Here is a 22,031-nt window from a genome sequence, read left to right as displayed (position 1 = left end):
AGTTGCCAGCTTTAGAGCATACTTGTGATGTTTATCAAGACTAAGGTATGTTGGTGGTGATTGATACTTCCTCCATGACCGTGAGGTTCGGCGGTTGAAGGGCAAATGTCTCCCTCTCCGGGGTCTCGTCATGAGTTCTTTTCAACGCTGACATTAAACAGGAACATGACATTCCCCAGGAACACAAGTCATAAATTGAAACATGGAAGAGAGAGAGACTGAACTGTCTTCAAGCTTTAGAATTTGAAGGAAGAAAAAATGGAAAAAGAAAGACATTCAACTGTATTTGTTCCTGATAATTACTAATTAGACAATATATTAGGGCTTCATTAAGGTGAAGTTGGACCCCAAAGAAGAGAAAAGAAAAGAAAAATAAAAATATTATTGAATCTACGTCCTCTTGTTCTTGCTCCCAAACAACAAAGTGAGGTAAAACATAAACCTGAAGAAAAACCCCAAAGCAAGTGTGATCCATAGGCAGTTCCACTTGCTTATATCGGTTACTCCTTGCTGTTTCAATACATCCGACCCAGTAGTCACGCATGTAGAACTGGTAATGCTCATTCCCAGTGTATCGCTCATGCTTTTCAGCAGCCTCACCTTCAACGCCTCAGGCACCGCCCCAAGTGGCGTGTTGTCGAACATCTGAATCCCCCTCACGAAGCACTTCATTGGGTCTTCGAATTCGTTATGCAATACCCCTTCATACGGGTACTTCACCAGAGAAATGTAGTGGAACCATATCCAGTAGGGTGGGATTCTGTTTCTGGAGATGAAGAAGCCGCTGAACAGGAGAAAGTAGGCTAGAATGGCCACCACCACCGTGTAGCCCAGCATCACGTGAGACACCACTCCGGATAGGAAGGTGACGAAGGAACTTCCCGCCCAGAAAGAGGCGAAGATCATGAAGAAGAAGAAGAGGAAGCCGGAGACGCCGCCCGCCAGGCCCACCGCCCAGTAAGTGGTGGCGGCGAATGCGAATGAGAGGAAAACTAGGGCAGGGATGGAAATGATAGAGTGGGCTAGAACGTAGGACGAGCGGCGATAAGCGTTATAGGCGGTTTCTCTCATGAAGATATAGCGCTCTTGGAGGAAGACTGGGATGGCTTCAGCGCATGTGTAGAAGGTTGTGGACATTGCAAAAGCAAAGAACCCTAATCGTTCTTGGACCCCTTTGGGCGAGCTGTCCAGTTGCAAGAAAATGGTGGCCAGAATGATTCCAGTCACGAGAACCGCGCCTAGACGGATTCCGAAAAGTTCAGGCATTCTTTTCGAGTTCTTGAGAGATCTTTTGCCCAACACCACCATCTCGATCCAGATTGGATTGGCGAAAGTGGGAACTAGAGATGCGGGGTTTGCATCGTTAGAGGCTCCCGAGACTAGTTTTCCCCTTGAAATGCTTGCGCTTATGGCATCTTTGAGAGATGGTTTGGCTCCCTCTTCGACGTCGGTTTGAGGATTTGTCATTCTTTGCCATGACTTATTGAATTCGACTAAGGTCTTGGTTCCACCGGGAGATCCTTCAAGCTCACGGATCAAATCTAGGGCGAACTCCGTTCGGTTCTCGGTCTCCGGAATGGGGTGTCCAAACTCAGCGAAGAAAAGCGGGAGACTCGAGGGAGATCCACTGTAAACGGTATTTCCACGCGACAGGAAGATCAAACGATCGAGAAGGCCAAGGATTCTATAACTGGGTTGGTGTATGGACATGATGACGATGCTTCCGCTCTGGGCAATTCGTTGCAGCACCTTCACCACCATGAATGCACTGGTGGAGTCAAGACCCGACGTTGGCTCATCAAGAAATAAGACAATTGGGTCATGAATTATATCAATCCCAATGGAAACTCGCCGGCGCTCACCTCCGGAGACTCCCCTGTGGCCCTCGTCGCCGATCACAGTCTTTGCTGCACTTCGCAGGCCGAGCTGGTCGATCAATGCTTGAACTCTTGCTTTCTTCTTAGAGCTGGAGAGAGAGCGAGGAAGCCTAAACTCAGCGGAGAACATGAGGGTTTCTTCCACAGTGAGCATAGGAAACAGAAGATCGTCTTGCATAACATAAGCAGATATCACTTTCAGAAGCTTTGACTCCAAAACTTCGTCATTCAGAGTCACAGACCCCTTCAAACTATCCTTCGCAATCCGATCCGCAAGCGCATCGATCAACGTCGACTTACCAGACCCACTTGCGCCAAGAACCCCCATTATTTCGCCTTCTCTCGCCTCACCCGAAATGTCATTCAACAAAACCTTCATGCCGCTGTCTTTAGTCTCCACCTCATCCTCGGACAAGCCAGGCCCTTCCTTCCAGCAAAACAACCCCGGAAACTTCATTTTGCGGCGAACTTTGACGCTGTAAGAAAGGTTGTGAAAAGAAAGAACGAAGGGAAAAGACCTTGGGTGCGGAATTGCATCGTTTAGATCGATAACCCGCTGATGCGACGATGTAGTTTGGCAGCCGGGAGTGTCATCCCGTGCGTCTCCAACTCGCTTCAAGAGCTCTCCAAGAGTTGGAGACACTCTGAGTTTTGATCTCCAGACAGGTTCTTGGAGCTCCATGGCTTACCTCCGGTCGTCAGTCGTTGATAACTTGATATCGACGACGTAACGTTATCAGTATCACCACCAAGACCAGACAAGCTTAGTGGTTGCAAAAGCTGCGAGTCTGTACAATGGATTTATAGCAGCGGAACTACTCTTCAGGTTGACGGCGCTCTCAGATTATAGTTTTGGCATCATTTTCATTGAAAGCGGGTTGAATATTTGTCACTGGCTCACGTCACATGAGATACTCCGCAAATTGATTCTATCACTTCATCTCCATGTGCCGTAAGAGATGACCGCAGATTTTCATTAAAAATAATAATAATAATCAACAATTTAAGAATTAAAACATCAGTATTTATTTATTCATTATTAATTTAATTTAAAACATAGATAATTATTTTGTCCTTTCAAAAATAACAATTATTTTAAAATAAATCCAAAGTGGTTGGCAGAGGGTCGGGCCAATCTCACATCACATATGTACAGATGTCTCTTACAATAAAATTATAATTTTAATAACTTGCGTGTCGTGTGTTGTTGATTAAATGTAGATTACATTAGTTCCAACTTCTATCTACAAGGATATAGTCATTTCCACAAAGTGTTCACCAACACCCTCCTAATCTCATCCTCACACGCCTTCATTCTTCCACGAAAACCCATTTTGGACTTGATGGGAAATTGGGACTTTGCCCATTTGTGATGTGGGTTGGAGGTGGGCAAGGGGTGTTCATCTACTGTGTGGACTCCAACCCCAAAACCCGCAAGAGATTGGAAATTGGTTTTTCCAAAGTTGGTGTGGGTCATTTTATTTGGAAATTGTTAAGGGCAAGTTTGAGGAGTGATGGCAGCTCATCCCAATTTTGGAAAGAAAAGATGTCATCCGTGATGAGATAGTAAAGGATTGAAACTTTCAGCTCCCATTTTTATACCATCACACGCATCATGCTGCTTTGGTGCTTTCTATAATGGAGTTCACATGGAAGTGAGGAATATGGTCTGAAATCTTTTGAGTGATTTGATAATTGGTTCAACCATGGATCATAATTTGGGTATGCATGTATGTGTTGTTGAAAGTGATTTTATTAAGAGAGTTTATTACTTCAAGTACATTCATACAAGAATCCTATGTTACTTATGTTTGATAAAAAATTTATAATTATGACATTAATTATTCTTTAAATATTATAATTTTAAATTCAATTCCAACTAAAATCAAAACATGAAATTATTCTAAAATGAATCTTACTTATATTGGAGAAGCAAGTTAAAAAATTCTTTCATTATGGAATTCATTTTTCATTTATTGAGAATCTAATGTATTTTTTTAATTAATAATTTTTAAAGAGGAAGTGTGGTATGTTTTTAACCTATTTCTAATATTTTTAAATATATTTCAAAAATAATTTTTATATCTATTATTTTATTTTTAATCATTTTATATATTTATATAATTATTTCTTAAAATAGATATAAAAAAATAAGTAAAAATATAATAAAACCATAAAAAGATATTTTCTGAAAACAAGTGAAAATAGTTTTTGGTTATCAAAAGTATTTTTTGTTTTAAAAAAAGAAAGTTATTTTCAAAACAATTTTGAACTGACCTTTCACCCTTTATATTTAATATTTAATAATTTAAAATAATTTTGATTTAAATTGTATTTAATTTATTAATTAACTAAAATTATTTTTAATTTTAAGTTACAATATTGAATTATTTAATATACTTAATAACTCAAACTAAATCATTAAAACATGAAATTAGGTGTTTAAAAAATATTAAAATTTTGAAAAATCACTTATGGAATTTTGTAAAGAAATGCGGATAAATAATTTCTCACTAAAAATATTTCGAATAAAGACCCAGTCAAACGCATTGTTAATCTTAATATTTATTTATTACATTAAGAAGATAATACACTTTCTCTCCCAAAATATATAAACTTTAATTAAATAAATAGTGTGATATTTCACTCTCTCTCTCTCTCTACATGAATCTTCCAATATTTATATCCACTTCCCTCAGCCTTGCAGTCATCCTACCAATATTTATATCCACTTCCAATATTTATAAATAGTGTGATAATACACTTTCTTAAAAAATCGATCTATTTCCTACAGGAATTCAACAACAATAAGTCCAAAAACCTTAATATCATTACATGTGCACCAGCAAACACGAATTTTCTCTTTCTAGTAGATAGTAAAAAAGATGAGCATGCATCCCCATCTGCCCTTACTTGTACGTCTTCTTTTCAACTTATGGCTAAAAATGAAGGCCCTGTTTGTTGCCTGTCCCTATCTAGTGCAGCTGCAACTCATTCTGGGACTCGATGAAGAATCAACGGGAGGATGGGGAATACATGAGCGGTGATGTAAGCAGCATGCTTGAGAGGGAAGAGACATCATAGGAGGTGCGGTACAATATTGTCACGACAGGGACAATATAGAAGCAGCAAAGTATCATATTGGGTGGGGTTTTCATCTGTCTTTCTCACTTCATGTACACAAACAGACCTTCCTCTCCAAATAGACATAAATTTAGGTGGTGTTTGGTTTTTTGGCTGAATAGAAAAAACCAAAATATTTGACTTTTTCTATTCAGTTAAAAGTAACCTGTTAACATCATCCAATATAACTAAAGTGAACTTAATGATATTAACAGGTTACTTTTAACTGAATAGAAAAAGTCAAATATTTTAACTTTTTCTATTCAGCCAAAAAACAAACACCATCTTAAATCCAAAAAAACTCTCTCACCACCAAAATTTTTCACAACTAGTTGTCCACTAGTTTCAAGATGTTATTTAAAATTAGTTTTTATTTTTCAAATTTAAATTTATTTCTAAAAATTTAAGCATTTGTCATGGTTTTAAAAGAAAAATGAAATAGATAATAATTTTTAAATAATAAGTAGGAGGTCCACATAATTATTTTGGACCTTTTGATCCATAAATTTATAGTATTGATTGTTTTCATATTTGGTATTCAAATTATTTTTAAAAATTATTAAACTTATTAATAAATTCAATATTAAAATTTATTTACCTGATAAAAACCTTGAAAAAAATATAATTATGGATAAAAAAACTTGCAAAGTCCAATTAGTTCTAATCCATTATTTTTTAATAATAATTGGATTGGTTTTAATGTATGCTGACTTTCTAATATTAATTAAATTATTTTTTTAAAAATAGTAAATTCTATATATCAAGTGTATTTAATTTGATATTTATTTACCCAATGAAATAAATTAGAAAAATTAAAGAAAACTAAAAAAAGACATGCAATTAAGAAAAAAAAATCATATCATATCTCAAGAATTTATTTCATTTGAAGATAATAAAAAAACCATACAATTCAATATTGATAGATGGAAAGATAGTGAAGGTCCCCTTTCCTTGATTAATTTTTTGGAATGGTTGGGTTCTTGTTGAGGGCTGGTAAGGGTTTGTCCTTTTTGTTTTCGGTTTTTTGTAGATGATGCTTGTATACTCCCTGTATACTCTAGGTCGCCTTTCATGTCCCTTTTATAATATATTTCTGTGCGTTTATCTATAAAAAAAAAAAAATGGAAAGATAGTGAAAAAAAAACATATTCAATTTTTTTTATGATTTTCAAAATTCTCATTTTTATTTTTTAACCTTTTCCTTTTGGTTTTACAAAAATCTCGTTCACTTTATTTTCTTAAAAACTATTTCAAGGAACATCCGTCAAATATTGCTTTTTTTTCCTTTTTCTTTAAAATAGAAAACTCATTTTAAATCAAGCCCTCAAATAAGTTCTTAATTCTTTTTAAGCATAAAATTTTCTTTCCTTTGTTTTTAGTTTTTTGCGTTTCTTTTGTTTTTTTTTTTTTTTTAATCCTACCCAAATCATCTTCTAGCTTCTTTTTGGGGAGGATCGAACTGCAGCCCCAAGAACCTTTTTCACAGGGGACTGTTGACAAGGGGATGTTTCCCATTCAACAGGGAGAAACATGGCATGTAATGCATCATGGCAGAAAGCTTATATGAAAGGAAGCCAGTGGGGCAAAGAGATGAGAGGCAAGAACCCGGATTTAGATAAGTTGCTCTTCTTGAATGCATCTAATTTCCATTTTCTGACCATCAAAATTTTGTTTCTACTAAAACTTACAAGATCAGAAGGAAGAGAGAGGGAGAAGAAAAGGAGATTGCTAAATTCTGAAACATCCAATCCATCCCTCATTTTGAAAAAGGATGGATGGGTGTGTGCGCCATCAATAGGCAATAACAACTGGGGCAAATTGGAGATGCAACCGGTGTTGGGACAACCAATGTTTGAAAATCCCAACCATTCAAAGGGAAGTATTACAAGCAATTTCTCCAACAAACCTTTCAGAGTCTCATTCTGACTTCGGCTTCAAGGATTTCCTTGTGCTGGATGTTTGAAAACCGCTTGTACATCGCCCCACCAACTTTAGAATCTCATCAATTAAAATCACTGGGAATGCAACCGCCAAAACCAATAGCCATTCGTTCAAACTGAGGGGCACAATCCCGAATACTTGAGCAAGAACCGGCACATACAGAATCAGAAAGTGCAAGCCAAATGAGACAGACATGGCTACCAGGAGCCACGGATTGACCCATGGAGGCATCACTAGAAGACTCCCATCCTCTGAAAGGGCATTGAGGGAATTGAACATTTCAATGGCAACCAGGACTGAAAGAGACAGTGTAGTGGCCTTCACTTTGCCACCCTGAAAGTAATCACAGGGATTGTCGTTGAAAGTGAACACCTGAGCACCAGCTGTGAAGGGTGAAATAGTGAAATTCTCCCAGGATGAGCATTGGCCCCAGTCAGCAAGCTGGGTGTAGGTGACAAGGGTGTGGCCATCCCCACTGAGGTCAATGCCCAAGAAGGAACTATGCGTGTACCAAATGACAAATACACCAACGGTTGCTATTCCAACATACAATCCAATTACCTGTGAAGAATGAAATGCATATATAATTATACATATTCAACCCAAATTTAAAGAGACTCTTATAACTTTTGAGTGGGAGAACATAATATAGCCATGATACCAGATAGCGGAACAAGATCCAAGCACTGATGAGTGAGTCATCACTTCTACGAGGTGGTTTCTTCATTATGTCCCTATCTGGTGGATTGAATCCCAAAGCAGTTGCAGGGGGGCCATCAGTAACAAGGTTGACCCATAAAAGCTGAACAGGTATCAACCCTTCAGGGATCCCTAAAGCTGCTGTTAAAAATATGGATGCAACCTCACCAATATTTGAGGAAATCATATACCTGCAATAGGGTGCAAACCAGACAGAACAGTGAGCCCAGGCAAGCAAGCATCCAGGGGAACAATATGACAATGCAAAATATTAGGGATATCGAAGATAAAAGAGGCATTAGAGGTACTAGATTTTTAAGGAACAGCTTAGACATCATCCAAATAATCCTCACAAGAAAAATGCATTTGGAAATAAGAAAAATATGTGACACACCCTAAAAGAAACCACTACTAAAGTACAAGTAGAACAAATGCGAATGATGAAGAGATGAAAAATGCGGATGCCCAATAGCAAGTCATGTAGCAAGACTGATGGGGGAAAACCTTTTAAAGTTTATTCAAGGAAAAAAAGGAAAACCTAAGTAAATTTTAAGTAGGATTAATATTAATTAGAATTGAATTGAGATTGGTATTTGTTGGAGTCTAATTAGGATTAGCTAGTTGAGTTATAATATAATTAGAATTTGAGTCACAATAAGTTATTAGAGTCCTAGTAGACTTTGGATGTTATAATTAGAATTAGAATCATAATAGGTTATTAGAGTCCTAGTAGACTTTGGATTTCTTAGAGAAGCCTATATAAATAGGCTAATCAATGTAAATCAAATGAATGATTTTGATATGAATAATGTTATATTTTCTTTCATTGCAAGGTTGCAACCCTCAATGGTAAGACTGTATTGATTTTCTTCTAGGTGAGACTCTAAGGTTTTTCATCTTTTCTTCATTGTTTCTTCTTTCTCTCTATTTCTTATCATATAATTTTCTCTACCATAAAATTTATTATTTGTTCCTCTCCTTACACCCTAAAAAATAAAACCCTAATCCACCTACCCTTGAGTGTAGGCAACCATCCTAGGGTTGTCCTACATCAAAGACATTTGTAAAGACTGCTCACTCAGAAACATGGTATTCCTGAGAATAAATTTTCCCTATAAACAATCTATCAATTATCCAAACCACATATCCAATGCTTTATAGACTACAAAATAACAAGTGAACATTAATTCTTTTGTGCACCTAGGAATGAGCATAAAACAATAGTAACTTATGAATACATCTAAGAACCATCAAGGTAACATGCAGCAGAAAACACATTGGGAGGGAAGCTTCTGGTATTTAAAGGTTAAACAGAAATCAATGATCATATATCCATAAAACTAGATTCTGGACCATCCAACTTGTAAGCATGCATACTTATTTTGATGACTCAGTTTCTGAAATTGCAGATGACAAGTAATGAGAACTGTTCAGGCCGGGTTTTCCCACCAAAATATTCGCCTAAATTGGTTGAGATTATCCAGCTCATTACTCCAGATTTACTATTAAAATGTTCAAACCAGTGCAATTTCTCTCACCCATGACCATCCAAGATCAATATAATTAGTGACTAAGAACTCCACCACTGTCACAAAAACAAATAATCTTATCTCAGATCTGCATCTGTCACAGACCACAGAGACCAGGAATGCAAAGAAATAAACCTGATAAAAGCCTTCATATTGTTGTAGATAGATCGCCCTTCCCCAACAGCAGCAACTATTGTACTAAAATTATCGTCTGCCAACACCATATCAGAGGCTTCTTTAGCAACCTGAAAAAGAGAAGATATTAAATATTTTAATGTATAAACACAGTAAGACATTAAATATGAGGACAGAAACAACTCAAATGTAAAGAAAGCAACATAATTTATCAATAAAGAGCAAACATCATTAATAATGACAATTCGAAGGGCCTTAATCCAACTTCTGGAGTAGGCAAAATAAGTCATGTTCCACAACTTCCACCTCTCCTGGAAAAATAGGTTATATGCTATTTGACACCCTCTCTCTAGATAAAGGCGCAAAATTTTAATCCAACCATGTGAGTTCTAGCCTCTCTAAGTTATTCTTGTTCCTAGCATATGAGATGAAGACTTTTAAGGAAGAAGAAGAGGAAAAGGAAAAGTAAAAATAACCTCTGTCCCAGCAATACCCATAGCAATGCCAATATCAGCCAGTTTCAAGGCAGGCGCATCATTCACTCCATCACCAGTCATGGCGACCACTTCCCCATCTTCTTTAAGCAGCCTCACGATCTCTTGTTTATGCCTAGGTTCAGCCCTAGAGAACAGAAGCCCACCATTTTGTCTCAGATGTGCTTTCTGATCCCGAAGTTCCATGAACTCTTTCCCAGTTAAGCTTTTCGACCTAATGTCCTCATTAGGTCCAAATACACCTATTTCATGACAAATAGCTTCTGCTGTATTCTTGTTATCGCCTGTGATGACCATAACACGAATACCGGCTGCTCTGCAGTCTTCAATTGCTTGGTGAACCTCTGCACGAGGAGGATCCTGCAAATATTTGGAGACACAATAATAACAGCTAGGTCATCAAAAAAATCCTGGGGAGGGTACAATCAACAGAGTTACTATCATGTAAAAACTGGCACTGTCAATACTCACCCTCAGCCCAACCAAGCCTACAAAAGTAAGGTTCCTCTCAATTGATGAATAGTTGGCAGGATTGAGTAGAAGACCATGAGCTGGATGATTTTCATCACCATCATATGTTGCAAAGTCAGGGAGCTCATCTTTGTATGCAAAACCCAAACAACGTAATGCACCACTTGACATTTCGTGAAGTGCTTCTAAAATAAGGCTCCTAGAATTATCACCCAGTTCTACAACAGAACCATCAAGCAACTGAACAGAGTTGCTTCTCTCCAATAGATTTTCTACTGCACCCTGCATGATTTAGCCCTTTATATTAGAAACATAGATGTTTCTCAAATGGAAAGTCAGTTCAGCATATTAGAATTAAATGTCATTTTCCCAAAGTCTAGAATTCAACTCCCCAAGAAGATGGTCTACCACAAATGCATGGTGGCTTTCCCGTGCATGCAGCATGGTAAAAGTAAGATAAGGCACAAATGCATATTGGGTTTCAAATACAAGGACAATGATAGGAGTACAATAGTGCTAGTTATAGATATGCATGGAGCGCAGTAAAAGTAAGATAAATACAAGGACAATGATAGGGAGTATGATAGTGCTAGTTATCCTAGAACATCTTGTTCTATTTCTATTCTTCATCATCAAAATTAGTAGTAATAGCAAAAAATTAGATTTCAGTCGGTTGTTTGTCAACGAAGAGCAAGCATGTATGACAGCTCCCTAACCAAGAAATGTCTAATCATGCGCTAAAATTTTTATTTCTTTGTAATCTTTTGTTGTGGGTTAAGATGTACATGATGGAGCCTAGAGACTCCCTAACCATGTTAGATTTTATAGATTGGTTAGGATCTTCTTGGAAGGGTGGTTGTTTTGGTTGTCACCCTTTGTTTTTTATTATGCTTTCTTGCCTTCCTTTATATATGGTCTGTATACTTTGATGCACCATCAGATAACGCTTTTAATATATTTGTCTCAGTTTACTTATCAAAAAATAACAAGCACATAAGCATTTTTTTTTTTTTTGGCCATGCAACAAAGAACAAGCACAAATGAACTTACTGAAACATTAAAAAATTATTAATCAACCAAAAAAAAAAGTAACTTCAAAACTTCCCTTTAATATGCTTTCTAGTTTTGAGTGCACCTAGTCAGTCCCCAGATACATTACTTTGTTTAAGAAGAATACATATAACTCCATTCAAAGTATAAGTTCAAATTAACAGCTGATTTAAAATCTAAGAACTCTTTGCCTATCAATAAATAAATAAATCTAAGAACTCTTTATTTAAAATATAAAAAGTGATCTGTTGTAGTAACAAACACATAATGTAAGTATTTCAATGCATGTTAATCTAAGCATCCAGGCAACCAACTGTCTGTGTGAGAAAGAGAGAACCTTCACTAGCAATGACTTTTTTCCTGAGTGAGAATTGACAATAACCCCCATAGACTTGCGATCACGATCAAACTCAAGAGTAGCAATTCGACGTTCATTTTCATTCCAGCGTTGGCAGCAACCTTAAATAACCAAAAAAGGAAAAGAAAAAGAAGGAAGCAAAACAGGTGAAAACTCCAAGTTATATGCTCCTAAGATAAAATTTGCAAAAAGAAAATATTGAAAAAAAATTATGTCAAGGTTTAACATACGTAGCAGATCACCAGAACTTGAAAATGATTTGTCATCATCGACTGCAGGAGGACCCATTTTCTCGACCAGAACCTGGAATGACAAGGAGTGTCAACGAATTTGACTTTGCTGTTGACCACAAATATGCATATATGATAAACTTTCATGGAGAAACACACCCTAATAATACAGCTCTACCAAAAAGAATGAATTAATTAATCAAGATACACATAACAAAGACCTAAGTGTCTATAATCTAGCCATTCAAAAGATTGAACTGTACAGTAGCATGATGAAGTTTAGCAATTGTTGCATGCTGTATATTAATTGCAATGACTTTTGCTATGTGACAGACTTCAAATCTGTTTAAGCTTGCCATTCAAAATTATATAAGTGCGCCAGGGTCAGAACAATACAAGCACTAAAAAAACAGCATAAACAAAGACGTCTCACCTTCAGAGCTGCCTCTGTTGGCATTCCATTGGCAACATACTTATGCTCTGACTGTGCCACACCAGCGTCATTGCATACAGCAGAAATCTTCGCAATCATTTGAAGATTAGCATCCATGCGACCACAGGGCCAGTCGTGTATTTTTCCATCAAAGGGACTGTATGTGGTCCCATCCACTCTGAATTTTCGAAGTGCTCCTGCTCTAGAACCCATGGCCACCAGCTTTGCCACTGCCATCTGGTTAGTAGTTAAGGTACCCGTTTTATCTGAACAAATCACAGTTGTGCAGCCCAGAGTTTCAACACTTGGCAGCTTTCGCACAAGAGCATTCTTCTGAGCCATCTTGCGTGTGCCTAGAGCCAAGCAAGTGGTGATAACTGCCGGTAAACCTTCCGGAATGGCAGCAACAGCCAATGCCACTGCAATCTTGAAGTAATAGGTGCACTTCTCAAATGAGAACTTGAAATTACTCGGCCACCCATCAACATACTCCCAATTAAGGAAGTACTTCACATTGATAAGCCATACCAACGCACATATCACTCCAATTATCACTGTCAGCGACTCTCCAAACTCATTCAACTTTTTCTTCAAAGGCGTGTCTTCCTCACTCTGGGAAGCCACATGAATTTGAGTATGCACCTTTCCAATCTCTGTCTCCATACCCGTCTGGGTCACCAAGCAAATGCAGTTCCCATTCACAACAGTCGTTCCTGCAAAAACCATACACCTTTTCCCTTGAATGTCGGCATCCTCGGGGACAGGCTTATTTGTCTTATTCACTGCTTCACTCTCTCCGGTCAACGACCCCTGTTCCAGACGCAGAGTTGAGCTAATCAATTCCACAACCCGCATATCTGCAGGCACCTTATCCCCGACCTTAAGTTCCACGATGTCACCGGGCACAAGCTCCTTCGCCGGCAAATTGGGAATGCGTTGATTATTGCGGATCACGGCAGCCTGCTCAGATTGAATCTCCTTAAGGGCCTCCAACGCCTTCTCCGCATTGTTCTCTTGCCAAACCCCAACAATAGCATTCGCAATCAATATCAAGAAAATCACCAGAGGCTCGACAAACGCCGTAATCTCCGTCTCACCCCCCTCCTCGCCATCGTACCAAGCGAGCACGAACGAAATCACCGCGGCCACGAGTAGAATCCGAACCAGAGTATCCTGAAACTGCTCCAGAATTAAACTCCAAATCGACGGCCCCTCGTGCTTCTCCAATTCATTCAACCCGTAGATCTTGCGCCGCTTCTCCACATCGCTGGAACTCAACCCCGATCTCCTACTCACCCCATAATGCTTCTCACATTCCTGAACCTCCCTCCCCCACGCCGGAAACACTTCCGGGCCACTCACCTTAGAGCTCGAAACCTCCCGCTTCCCATAGTCCTCCCCACCCTTTCCCATCAAGAAAAACCCAAAAGATTCCCAGAAAATTTTTCAATATTTTCCCAGGAAAATGCCAAAATTTTCTGAGCGCAACAATCCTCCGCCTGAAATAGCGAAAGATCAATGAATCAAAAGAGCAAAAAATAAAAAATAAAAAGCCAAATCTAGGGTTGGGGAGAGAGATTCCCAATCGAGTTTACAGTGGTGGGGAGGTAGGAAAGTGAAAGCAAGATGTATATATGATTTAATGGCTGAAAAGGCATCAGCCCGCGCACATTCGCCGATGTACTTTTCCCACATATAAATATAGAATTAAAGGGCAAAGATTAATGGAAATTTCTTGGCTCCATCCCTCTCCTCTCCGATTCACCTGCCCCCGTTTGCTGACGTTTCCCAGAATTTGACAACTGGCCAATCCAACTCATCCACCACCTACCCATTTGACCCCCTTTTTTTTTCTTTCTCTTTTTGTTCCTACTTTCGAAGGAGCTGAAACGCATCGTTTTGCAACGGTTCTCCAATAATATCTTCCGTTGTACTTGTTCTTCCCAATTATTGCATGTGTTGGACAAATTCGGATTCCATGCCTACTGATAGCGATAATCTCTTTCTTATGTTTCTGCTTTTGATTTTCTTTTTTGTCTTTTTCAAATTTATTGATGGTTTCCGACCCTTAATTTTTTTTTTTAATTTATAGTTACATTGATTTTGAGCAATGTGAGTATAAATTAAAATTTTTATTTATGATTTGGCAAATTTATAGTTTAAATTCCCATTAGGAAAATGGGCACTTTAATGTTGATGCTCTCTTGCATGCCAATTGGTCACCGGTTCTATTTTGTCCAATTTAATAAAATATAATAAACGATTATCTTCAAAAGAAACATACTAATATAAAATTATTTTTTCCATTAAAAAAATCTAGAAGTAATTTTTTTTCTAAATATAGATTTCCTTTTGAAATAAATTTTTATTTCTAATTTTAATGTAACTGAACTATTTAGAAAGAGGGAGCAATCTTTACCCAAAAGAACACAAAATATAACATCAAAAAACCACCTAACAACCTACTAAATGTAAGTAAAATGTTATGGATGGTTTCTTAATTACTAAATATGAGAGAATGATACATAGTTTTACTTGATACTTTTTTACTCTTTTGTATTTTTTATTAAATTTCTCAATAAAATTATTTTAAAAAACGAAAGTTACTCGTAAGAAACATTTTAAAAGTTTGAGAGTTGAAGGATCAAATTTTTTAAGAATGATTATGCTTTTTACAGATTTATAAAAATCCAGTATAACTTTATAAATAAAATATGAAAGATTTTTTTTTCTTTTAACACGGTATTATCTGATTTTTTAATTAAATATTTTCATTTGAGATGAATCAAGCTTTAATTTTTCTTTTCTTCCCACTGGTTTTTTGTCGTAGGGTTTGAGCTTCATTAAAAAGAAAGAAGAAGAAGAAGAAGAATATAAACGAAGAGGAGAGATTGGGCATAGCAATTGAAAGAAAATGGGTTAGGAATGAGATGGGAATACCTTGTTTGAAGGAACATGGAGGGATAAAAATGTCCAAAATTCATCATTTCTCATAAGAACAAAGGAAAAAGGAAGGTCATCCATATATCTTTCTGATTATTTTAGTCCTTTTAACCAAAATTCTATGCTATAAAATATACAAAGCTAGTGAAGTCCTAGCTTGACTCTTGGACTTTTCAACTCGAGGTCTTCGTGGTGGGTAAGAAAGCACCATGGCCAGATTTTAATGGTGGAGAAAACGTCTGCTTTTGAACTCGTCAGGTCACTACCATGACCCCAAGTTTGGAATATATCCTCCTCTGCAGAAACTTGAGCCACAGGTAAAGCGTTCCAACAAGGGGCCCATTCAGACTCTGAAGATTAAAAGCCAACAAAAGACCAATTCATTTGTCTATACCTCCCACTCATCGGCACATTTAATACAAGCAAACACCAAATTTAGCATCTTTACTTACGTTAGTTTTTGGGTTAATACAAGTGTTTAAAAGACCCACAAAAGAGGCTCTATAATTATATATATATGGTTTGGCAGGACCTGCTTGCGTAGGTCCAAAGAAAAATGTGGAGGGTGTGAAGGGAATAAATTGTCCTGACTTCCATGTATGGTACTTGTGAAATTAATATTCCAAACCGTGAAGACAAGTTCACAAGGAGGACAAAGGGTCAGTTTCCATAGGCACTGCGAAGTCCGCTGTATGGGATCCGAGAGAGGTGTCAGTGTCGGGAGGACCAGCACCATCGGATTGGAATTTAGATTAGAGGGTTGACATGAACATAGAAGGCAACGATGCTCGTGAACTTTTGAAGGTTTGGACGTGGGTGTGTGTAGATGACAAAATAATTGTCCTGCCACGAGGTGGAGGATTCTCAATGTTTAACACCCTCACGCTTGCACCTGTTCACATGTGGTCTCAGCTCTCCTACCCACCAACATTTTTTACTTTAAACATATGTTTTTACTATATTTACAAAAATTCTTTCGTAAATTAACGTGGGATATCATAATCATTCATTTTGTAGAAGGACTCAAAGAGGCAAATATCATTTCAAGATTTCACATCGGGTTTAAATCTGCTTTAATACCATTTATAATTATTCATTCTATTTTTATTTTTATATAGATATTATTTGATTTGAATTAACGGGTTTTACTATTTTGATATAGTAATAAAACTCCATGTTTTCAGTTCTGATGAGCTGTAGATGGGGTCTTTGACTCTTAAGTCATTTCACATGTAGTTCAAATTTTAATATTGTGGAGGAAGCAGCCGGGAAATGTAGCTCCAGCCAAAAGCCCTGGCCTCTTTGGGGGCTGTGTAGCGTTGTTGGGTTGGATTACAAGTTCCCAAGCATAGCCGTGGGACCCAAAGATCCTTTTGACAGTAGGGTCAAAATGTCACTTGACATTGAAAATGAAAACCATATCAACTTTATTACGATGCAAATTAGTTTTAAGGATGATAAGTTGGTTGACTTTGGTTCATAAAGCCCCCCACAAGATAACTACCCCACCGGGAGTCTGGGCCACCACTTTCCTGGAAAATGTTTTCCATGACCGTAAGCTCTTCAAAAAATTTCCAATATTTTTAGCACGAGCTTTGAAGATTTTTAATCTTCTACCATGACTTGTATGCCTTGGAAAAAAAGATAGGGAAAATGGAATTTGAAAACTTTAATGCTTTAGACCATTCCAAAAACGGGTATTTGTCAAATTTAAGAATATTAACAAGTTGGACAAGAGAACCCACTTGTTCTTCTTTTGCCCTTTTTCTGCCCTTTGGCGTCATTCTCATTGGAGACATGTCTCCCCAACTTTAATTCACAGTAGAAAAAAAGGAGAGCATCCTGCCTCTGGAACCTAAAAATGGTGGTCTTTTGACCGTTGTAATTGCACCTCTGAAACAGGTGGAGTAGGTTTATAACTTTATGTTGATGAATTGTGATGTTTGTATGGTTGTGGGGGGGTTTCTAATTAACGCATGATCAAAATTAGAAAGAGCAAAGTCATGTTTGACTGTTTTCAAGAAAGAATAAAGGGGAAAGCAAATGAAAGTGAGGAGAAGGTGCAGTTGCACACTTTCTTGGAATTTGGCAAGTTTTTCGGAGACTGTTGCATTTAATTTTGTAATTTGTAAATGTTTCGGGAAATTTTTTTAATTTATATAATTTCTTAGGTTGTGTTTGACTCTTAAAAAATACTAAGAAAAGAAAAAATATTATAAGAAAAATAGTTTTTTTATATTTAGTTTCATCAATTAAAATTAATTAAAATTTTATATATTTTAAAATTATTTAATTTTTATATAATAGAAAAAATTAAGTGAAATGAGTTTGAAGAAATATATAAAAATAAATTATTGATTTTGAATCTATTTTTTATTTTTTTTATTTTTTCTTTTATGCCTATAAGTATGTTTGTTGATGGGCTTATGTCATTTTTCACCCTGTATTGGGCTTATGTCAATTTAAAGTGCTGTGACATGTGATTAAGTTGTTTTAGGCTTTGACTTACATGTTTAGGCCCAATAAGCTGGGCTTTTAAGTTTGTGGGAGCTAAACCAATATTGGAAGTAAAAACATTCTTTATAACAGAGGTTTCCTTTTTTGTTTTTCTCTTTTCTATTTTAGTTTTAATTTTTATATAATTAAAATTATGTTTGTTAGTAATTCTAAAAAAACATTTTTATCCTAATTTTTTTTTTAAAGAATAGGTATTTAATAAAATTAGAAAATATTTTTAAAATTTTAAAAAATCCAATGTTTTAAGAATCAGATCAATCATTGAATTGAAAAAATTACCAATTCACGGTTCAACGAGGAGATGTTAAACTATGATTTAATTAGTGACGTCATAAATATATGAATTATATATTATTAAAAATTTAAAATATATATAAAAAAATTTAAAACCAATAGTATCTATTTTTTATATTATAAAATTAAATCATATGTAAATGTAAATATATTAATATTTTAAAATTTATTAAATTAAATATGTACAATATTTAAATATGAATATATTAAAAACAAAAGAAAATTTAATTATTTAATTTTGACTAATTTTATAATTTTAAATATTATATTATTTTTATTTGTTATTATAAATTTCCTTAAAGGAAAATATATTTATTTTGTTTGCTCATTATATATAAAAATGTACATGACTGAGTCGTTCCTCATCCTTTTGTTAAGGTAAGTCCCAAGTTCAAGCCCTTGGCTTGGAGTTTCTTTCATTTGTTTACATCAGACAAAGACAAGAATAATGGCTCATTTGTTTTCTTCTTATCAATCCCACATCGGACAAAGGTAAGAATAATGGTCACATCGGTTATGACAAGAATAATGACGCCCATAAACATTTCAACTAAAAATAATGTAAAACGTATTTTAAGGACTCATTTAATAGTGCTTTTGTTTGAAGTATTTTTATACAAGTGTTTTTTTTTTTTTTTTTTTTTTTTTTTTTTTTTTTTTAAGAATCACTTATCAAGTTTTTCTTCATAAAACTTTTTAAATCATTTTTTTTTAACCTTTTTAAACATATTTTCTAAATTTAATCAAATATCTTATTTTATTAAAAAAAAAACATTTTTTATACAAGAATTATTTTCTAAATATTCATTTATCTTTAAATACACACCCCCAATAAGATAACTTATCCAAATTGTTCACTTTATTTAGTGTGAGTAGTATACGGAACAACAATCCATTTTTTAAAGATAAAAATTTTAATTGTTAAAAAAACTAAAAATATTTGTCAAAACTCGGTATTTCTACATTTAAAGCTTGGACCTGAATTAGTTTAGACATGGCCCACAATTTCCAATAGCCCAAACTCAACTTCGAGCCACAAACACGAAGTGATGAATTTTTATGATCCTAAATTAAATTCCGCAAAAGTGGGGGTTACGGTGGACGCATTTCACCGGATCACACGTGGGCCAATAGGTGAGACTTGCATTAAGGAATATCACCCACTTGAAATATGCGGCTCCATAATTAGCTAACACCACATCCTACCAATTCACCTTGGTTGCCGACTCACCCCTTCATTAATATAGTTAGCGGATTGAACATGATAAAATTAATGGAGATAGCGTGACATAATTGACGTGTCTAACTTACATACTTACAATGGTTGGTACAACATGTAGCCTTTGTTTCCACCGGCGTGCGATAGCACGTTCAACACTGTTCAAATAGAATAACGTGTGAAAGCCATATGGGCATTTTAGTAGCTAAGTAAGCCAACCCTCTCCACCTATTAGTATCATATGGAAATTGAGTTCATGGTTAAGTTACTTATCTACCCCCGTTTCAAATGCATGCTCAACCGAATATTGGCCTTATGTATGGTCACTTTTGCCCAACTAAATTGACCCTTTCTTTGGTCTCGTCATCATCGATGGAAGAAGAAAAACAAAGAGTTGTGGCTAATTAATGATGCCGAATCATTTCACATACTCAGTACTCACAATATTATGATGAAATCTCCCACTACAACATAGCCCCTCTCTCTCTCTCGGGGTAGCTTTTCTTGCAATCCAAGCCTTGTTTGGGTTCATAGTTTTATACCCAGCGCCCATAGCACTCATATCTGTCGACCCGCTCACCAGAAAATGAGCTCCGTTTGCATATCTAGCTGTGTGAATGATGCCAGAGTCCCCGTCCGGGCAACCTACGTCAACCTCTACAAGTGGCCGGAGTCTGACGCCGAGTTCATCAAATCCGTGAGCTCAAACAGGCACCCAAGGGTGGTGGACAGCATTTCATGCAGGCAGATGTACCTGAGGAGCTACACCTTTTCCAAGAAAGAGACTGTGCCCGAGAAGACGATAAAGTGTTTTGGGAGGGTGAAGGAGAGGGTGGCTCACGGGAGGAGGAGAAATAAGGGCGAAGAACTTCATGGAAAGAGGTTCGTGGTGGTGAGGAAGGTGAAGGAGATCTCCTGCAGTGCTCTGTACGCCATATTCAGGAGGTTGCTGTATTGTACTACCACTGTGGATGTTGTGGACAGTAGAGACCAGAAGTGTGAGTCTCTATAGTCATATATACATCTGATTATATCGGATTTGGTGTTTTTCTTTTTAATTTATATGAAGAGATGGGTGTTGTGTTGTGCTGTTGTTTTGGGTTGTTTTTTACTGTAACAGAATGAGGCCGGGGAGGATTGGAAAGAAGAGGGCACAGGAACATGTGGGTGATGGGTCTTTGTACACTTGCATGTTTTGGATTACAGTGATGCCGAGGAATAATGTTATTAAGACTTTGCCTAAATGGTTTCTTCCCATATTTTCATGTATAGTACTGTCGAATTAATTTTCATCTTCTCTTTCTGTTTAATGGTCATACTTTTCTTGATATAAATTTCGATTCTTTTGATAAAAAGCTAGAGCCATCTCAGAACTAGAACAATGTGATCCTGATCAGTGATCTGTTACAAGCCTATTGGCTCCAAGTTTACAACAGTCTTTCTAGTTTCTCAACCACCCTTGGTGAAGAAAGTTAAGGAATCCAATAATAAAAGGCGAAACAGAAACAAAGGTGGTCTCGAGTTGTTATCAGACTTAGAATGTCTGGGTTTGGAATTTTGGCTGGGTCTTGACAGTAAACGCAAAAATAAAAAACCTAAGAGACAAAAAGATTGGGTTAGTGAGTTCTGTTAATTAGTTGTTCAGCGACTGGTCATGCTCTAATTCTTTGCAGACCAACTACCATTATTAATTTATTAATACTACAGCTGCACAAGTCTTCAGAATTGGTTGAGGATATGTGATGAAGACAGTGCAGTACGTAAAACATTGAATTTTGATTTTTTCTTTAGTAGGCAGTTATGATTAGGTGGTTGGAAAGCTTTTCAGGCTGGTGTCTCTGTCAATAAGCGCCCAGCCATCTTCTTTGACTCTTTGAGGGTCCTGATTTATTAGCACCATGTGGGGCCATAGATCAAGCACGGTTCCTGTAGGAGGTCAAACAATGAGTAAAAAGAGTAGAGCTCTCAGTGCCACTAAATATTCTTTATTACATATATACGGATTTACTTTGGATTCCTTTTGGTGCTTCTGGCATGGGGTCTGAATGGGTTCATTTGGGCCAGTTGTGGTCAGCCCCTTGTGGGTCAGTTGCTTCAGTCACCCAAAATACAGTTTCAAACATTGGAATTTTTTAGGTGGATTTAGTCAGAATTGAATTGGAAAAAAATTCTGATTTGAATCTTATGTGTTTATTGAAATGGTCATCTCTGTATCAGTAGTGTTAACTGTTTACAATTCAATTGGTATAGATCATTGCAATATCTTTCATTTTCAACACTTTAATGTGACTTGGAGATAAGATTATAATGCATGCCACAAGGCAATAGCAGCTGCATAAAGAAAAAGAGAGGCTGGACGATAAGTACAAGTTGGAAGAAAGAGAAGGAAGACAATGATAGCATCCACCAAACAACTCCTTTGCTTGCTGAAACTTTGGGTTGTAAGGACCATTTCATCAATATGCTTGCTGGAACTTTACTTCTCCTATGGGGGTGTTCATGATCAGCTAGCCAAGTTAAGGGACCTAATTGATGCCTGGTGACCTGAAAAATCTGTAAATGAAATCATAACATCAATATCATAGCATTTGTTTGTTCAAGGCTTTAATCTATGCAAATATGGAGTTCAAATGAGCTCCAAATTCATCAGTAAAACTAGGGCTTGCAGATCCCCTGGATTATTTGGTTAGAGAAGCCTTTTCTAAAAGTTTTACATAA

General features: G+C 36.6%; 3 protein-coding genes across 4 annotated transcripts; 1 reads left to right on the top strand and 2 right to left on the bottom strand.

Annotated features, from left to right (window-relative positions):
- Positions 1-261: 261 nt before the first annotated feature.
- Positions 262-2,766, bottom strand: LOC100253445 (ABC transporter G family member 20). Its single transcript, XM_002277235.4, has one exon. The coding sequence runs from the start codon at positions 2,557-2,559 to the stop codon at positions 391-393; it is 2,169 nt and encodes a 722-aa protein (XP_002277271.1). The 5' UTR covers positions 2,560-2,766; the 3' UTR covers positions 262-390.
- A 3,844-nt stretch (positions 2,767-6,610) lies between these two features.
- On the bottom strand, positions 6,611-14,156 carry LOC100248326 (calcium-transporting ATPase 4, endoplasmic reticulum-type). 2 transcript variants are annotated; one of them, XM_019221769.2, is made up of 9 exons: positions 13,936-14,156; positions 12,341-13,839; positions 11,908-11,980; positions 11,657-11,778; positions 10,270-10,551; positions 9,781-10,158; positions 9,305-9,414; positions 7,603-7,831; positions 6,611-7,502 (listed from the first exon to the last, which is right to left on the bottom strand). In XM_019221769.2, exons 2-9 carry the CDS (start codon positions 13,751-13,753, stop codon positions 6,918-6,920), a joined length of 3,192 nt encoding a protein of 1,063 aa, XP_019077314.1. In that variant the 5' UTR covers positions 13,754-13,839; positions 13,936-14,156; the 3' UTR covers positions 6,611-6,917. The 2 variants fall into 2 exon arrangements, with proteins under 2 accessions (XP_019077314.1, XP_002277306.1); XM_002277270.4 differs by having other exon boundaries at positions 12,341-14,156.
- Positions 14,157-19,702: 5,546 nt separating this feature from the next.
- On the top strand, positions 19,703-20,689 carry LOC100243200 (uncharacterized). Its single transcript, XM_002277283.4, has one exon. It carries the CDS (start codon positions 19,900-19,902, stop codon positions 20,323-20,325), a length of 426 nt encoding a protein of 141 aa, XP_002277319.1. The 5' UTR covers positions 19,703-19,899; the 3' UTR covers positions 20,326-20,689.
- The last annotated feature ends 1,342 nt before the right edge of the window (positions 20,690-22,031 follow it).

The sequence above is a fragment of the Vitis vinifera genome, chromosome 8 (genome assembly GCF_030704535.1).
Source record: "Vitis vinifera cultivar Pinot Noir 40024 chromosome 8, ASM3070453v1".
NCBI lineage: Eukaryota > Viridiplantae > Streptophyta > Magnoliopsida > Vitales > Vitaceae > Vitis > Vitis vinifera.
This window is presented reverse-complemented; position numbering and strand designations above follow the sequence as displayed.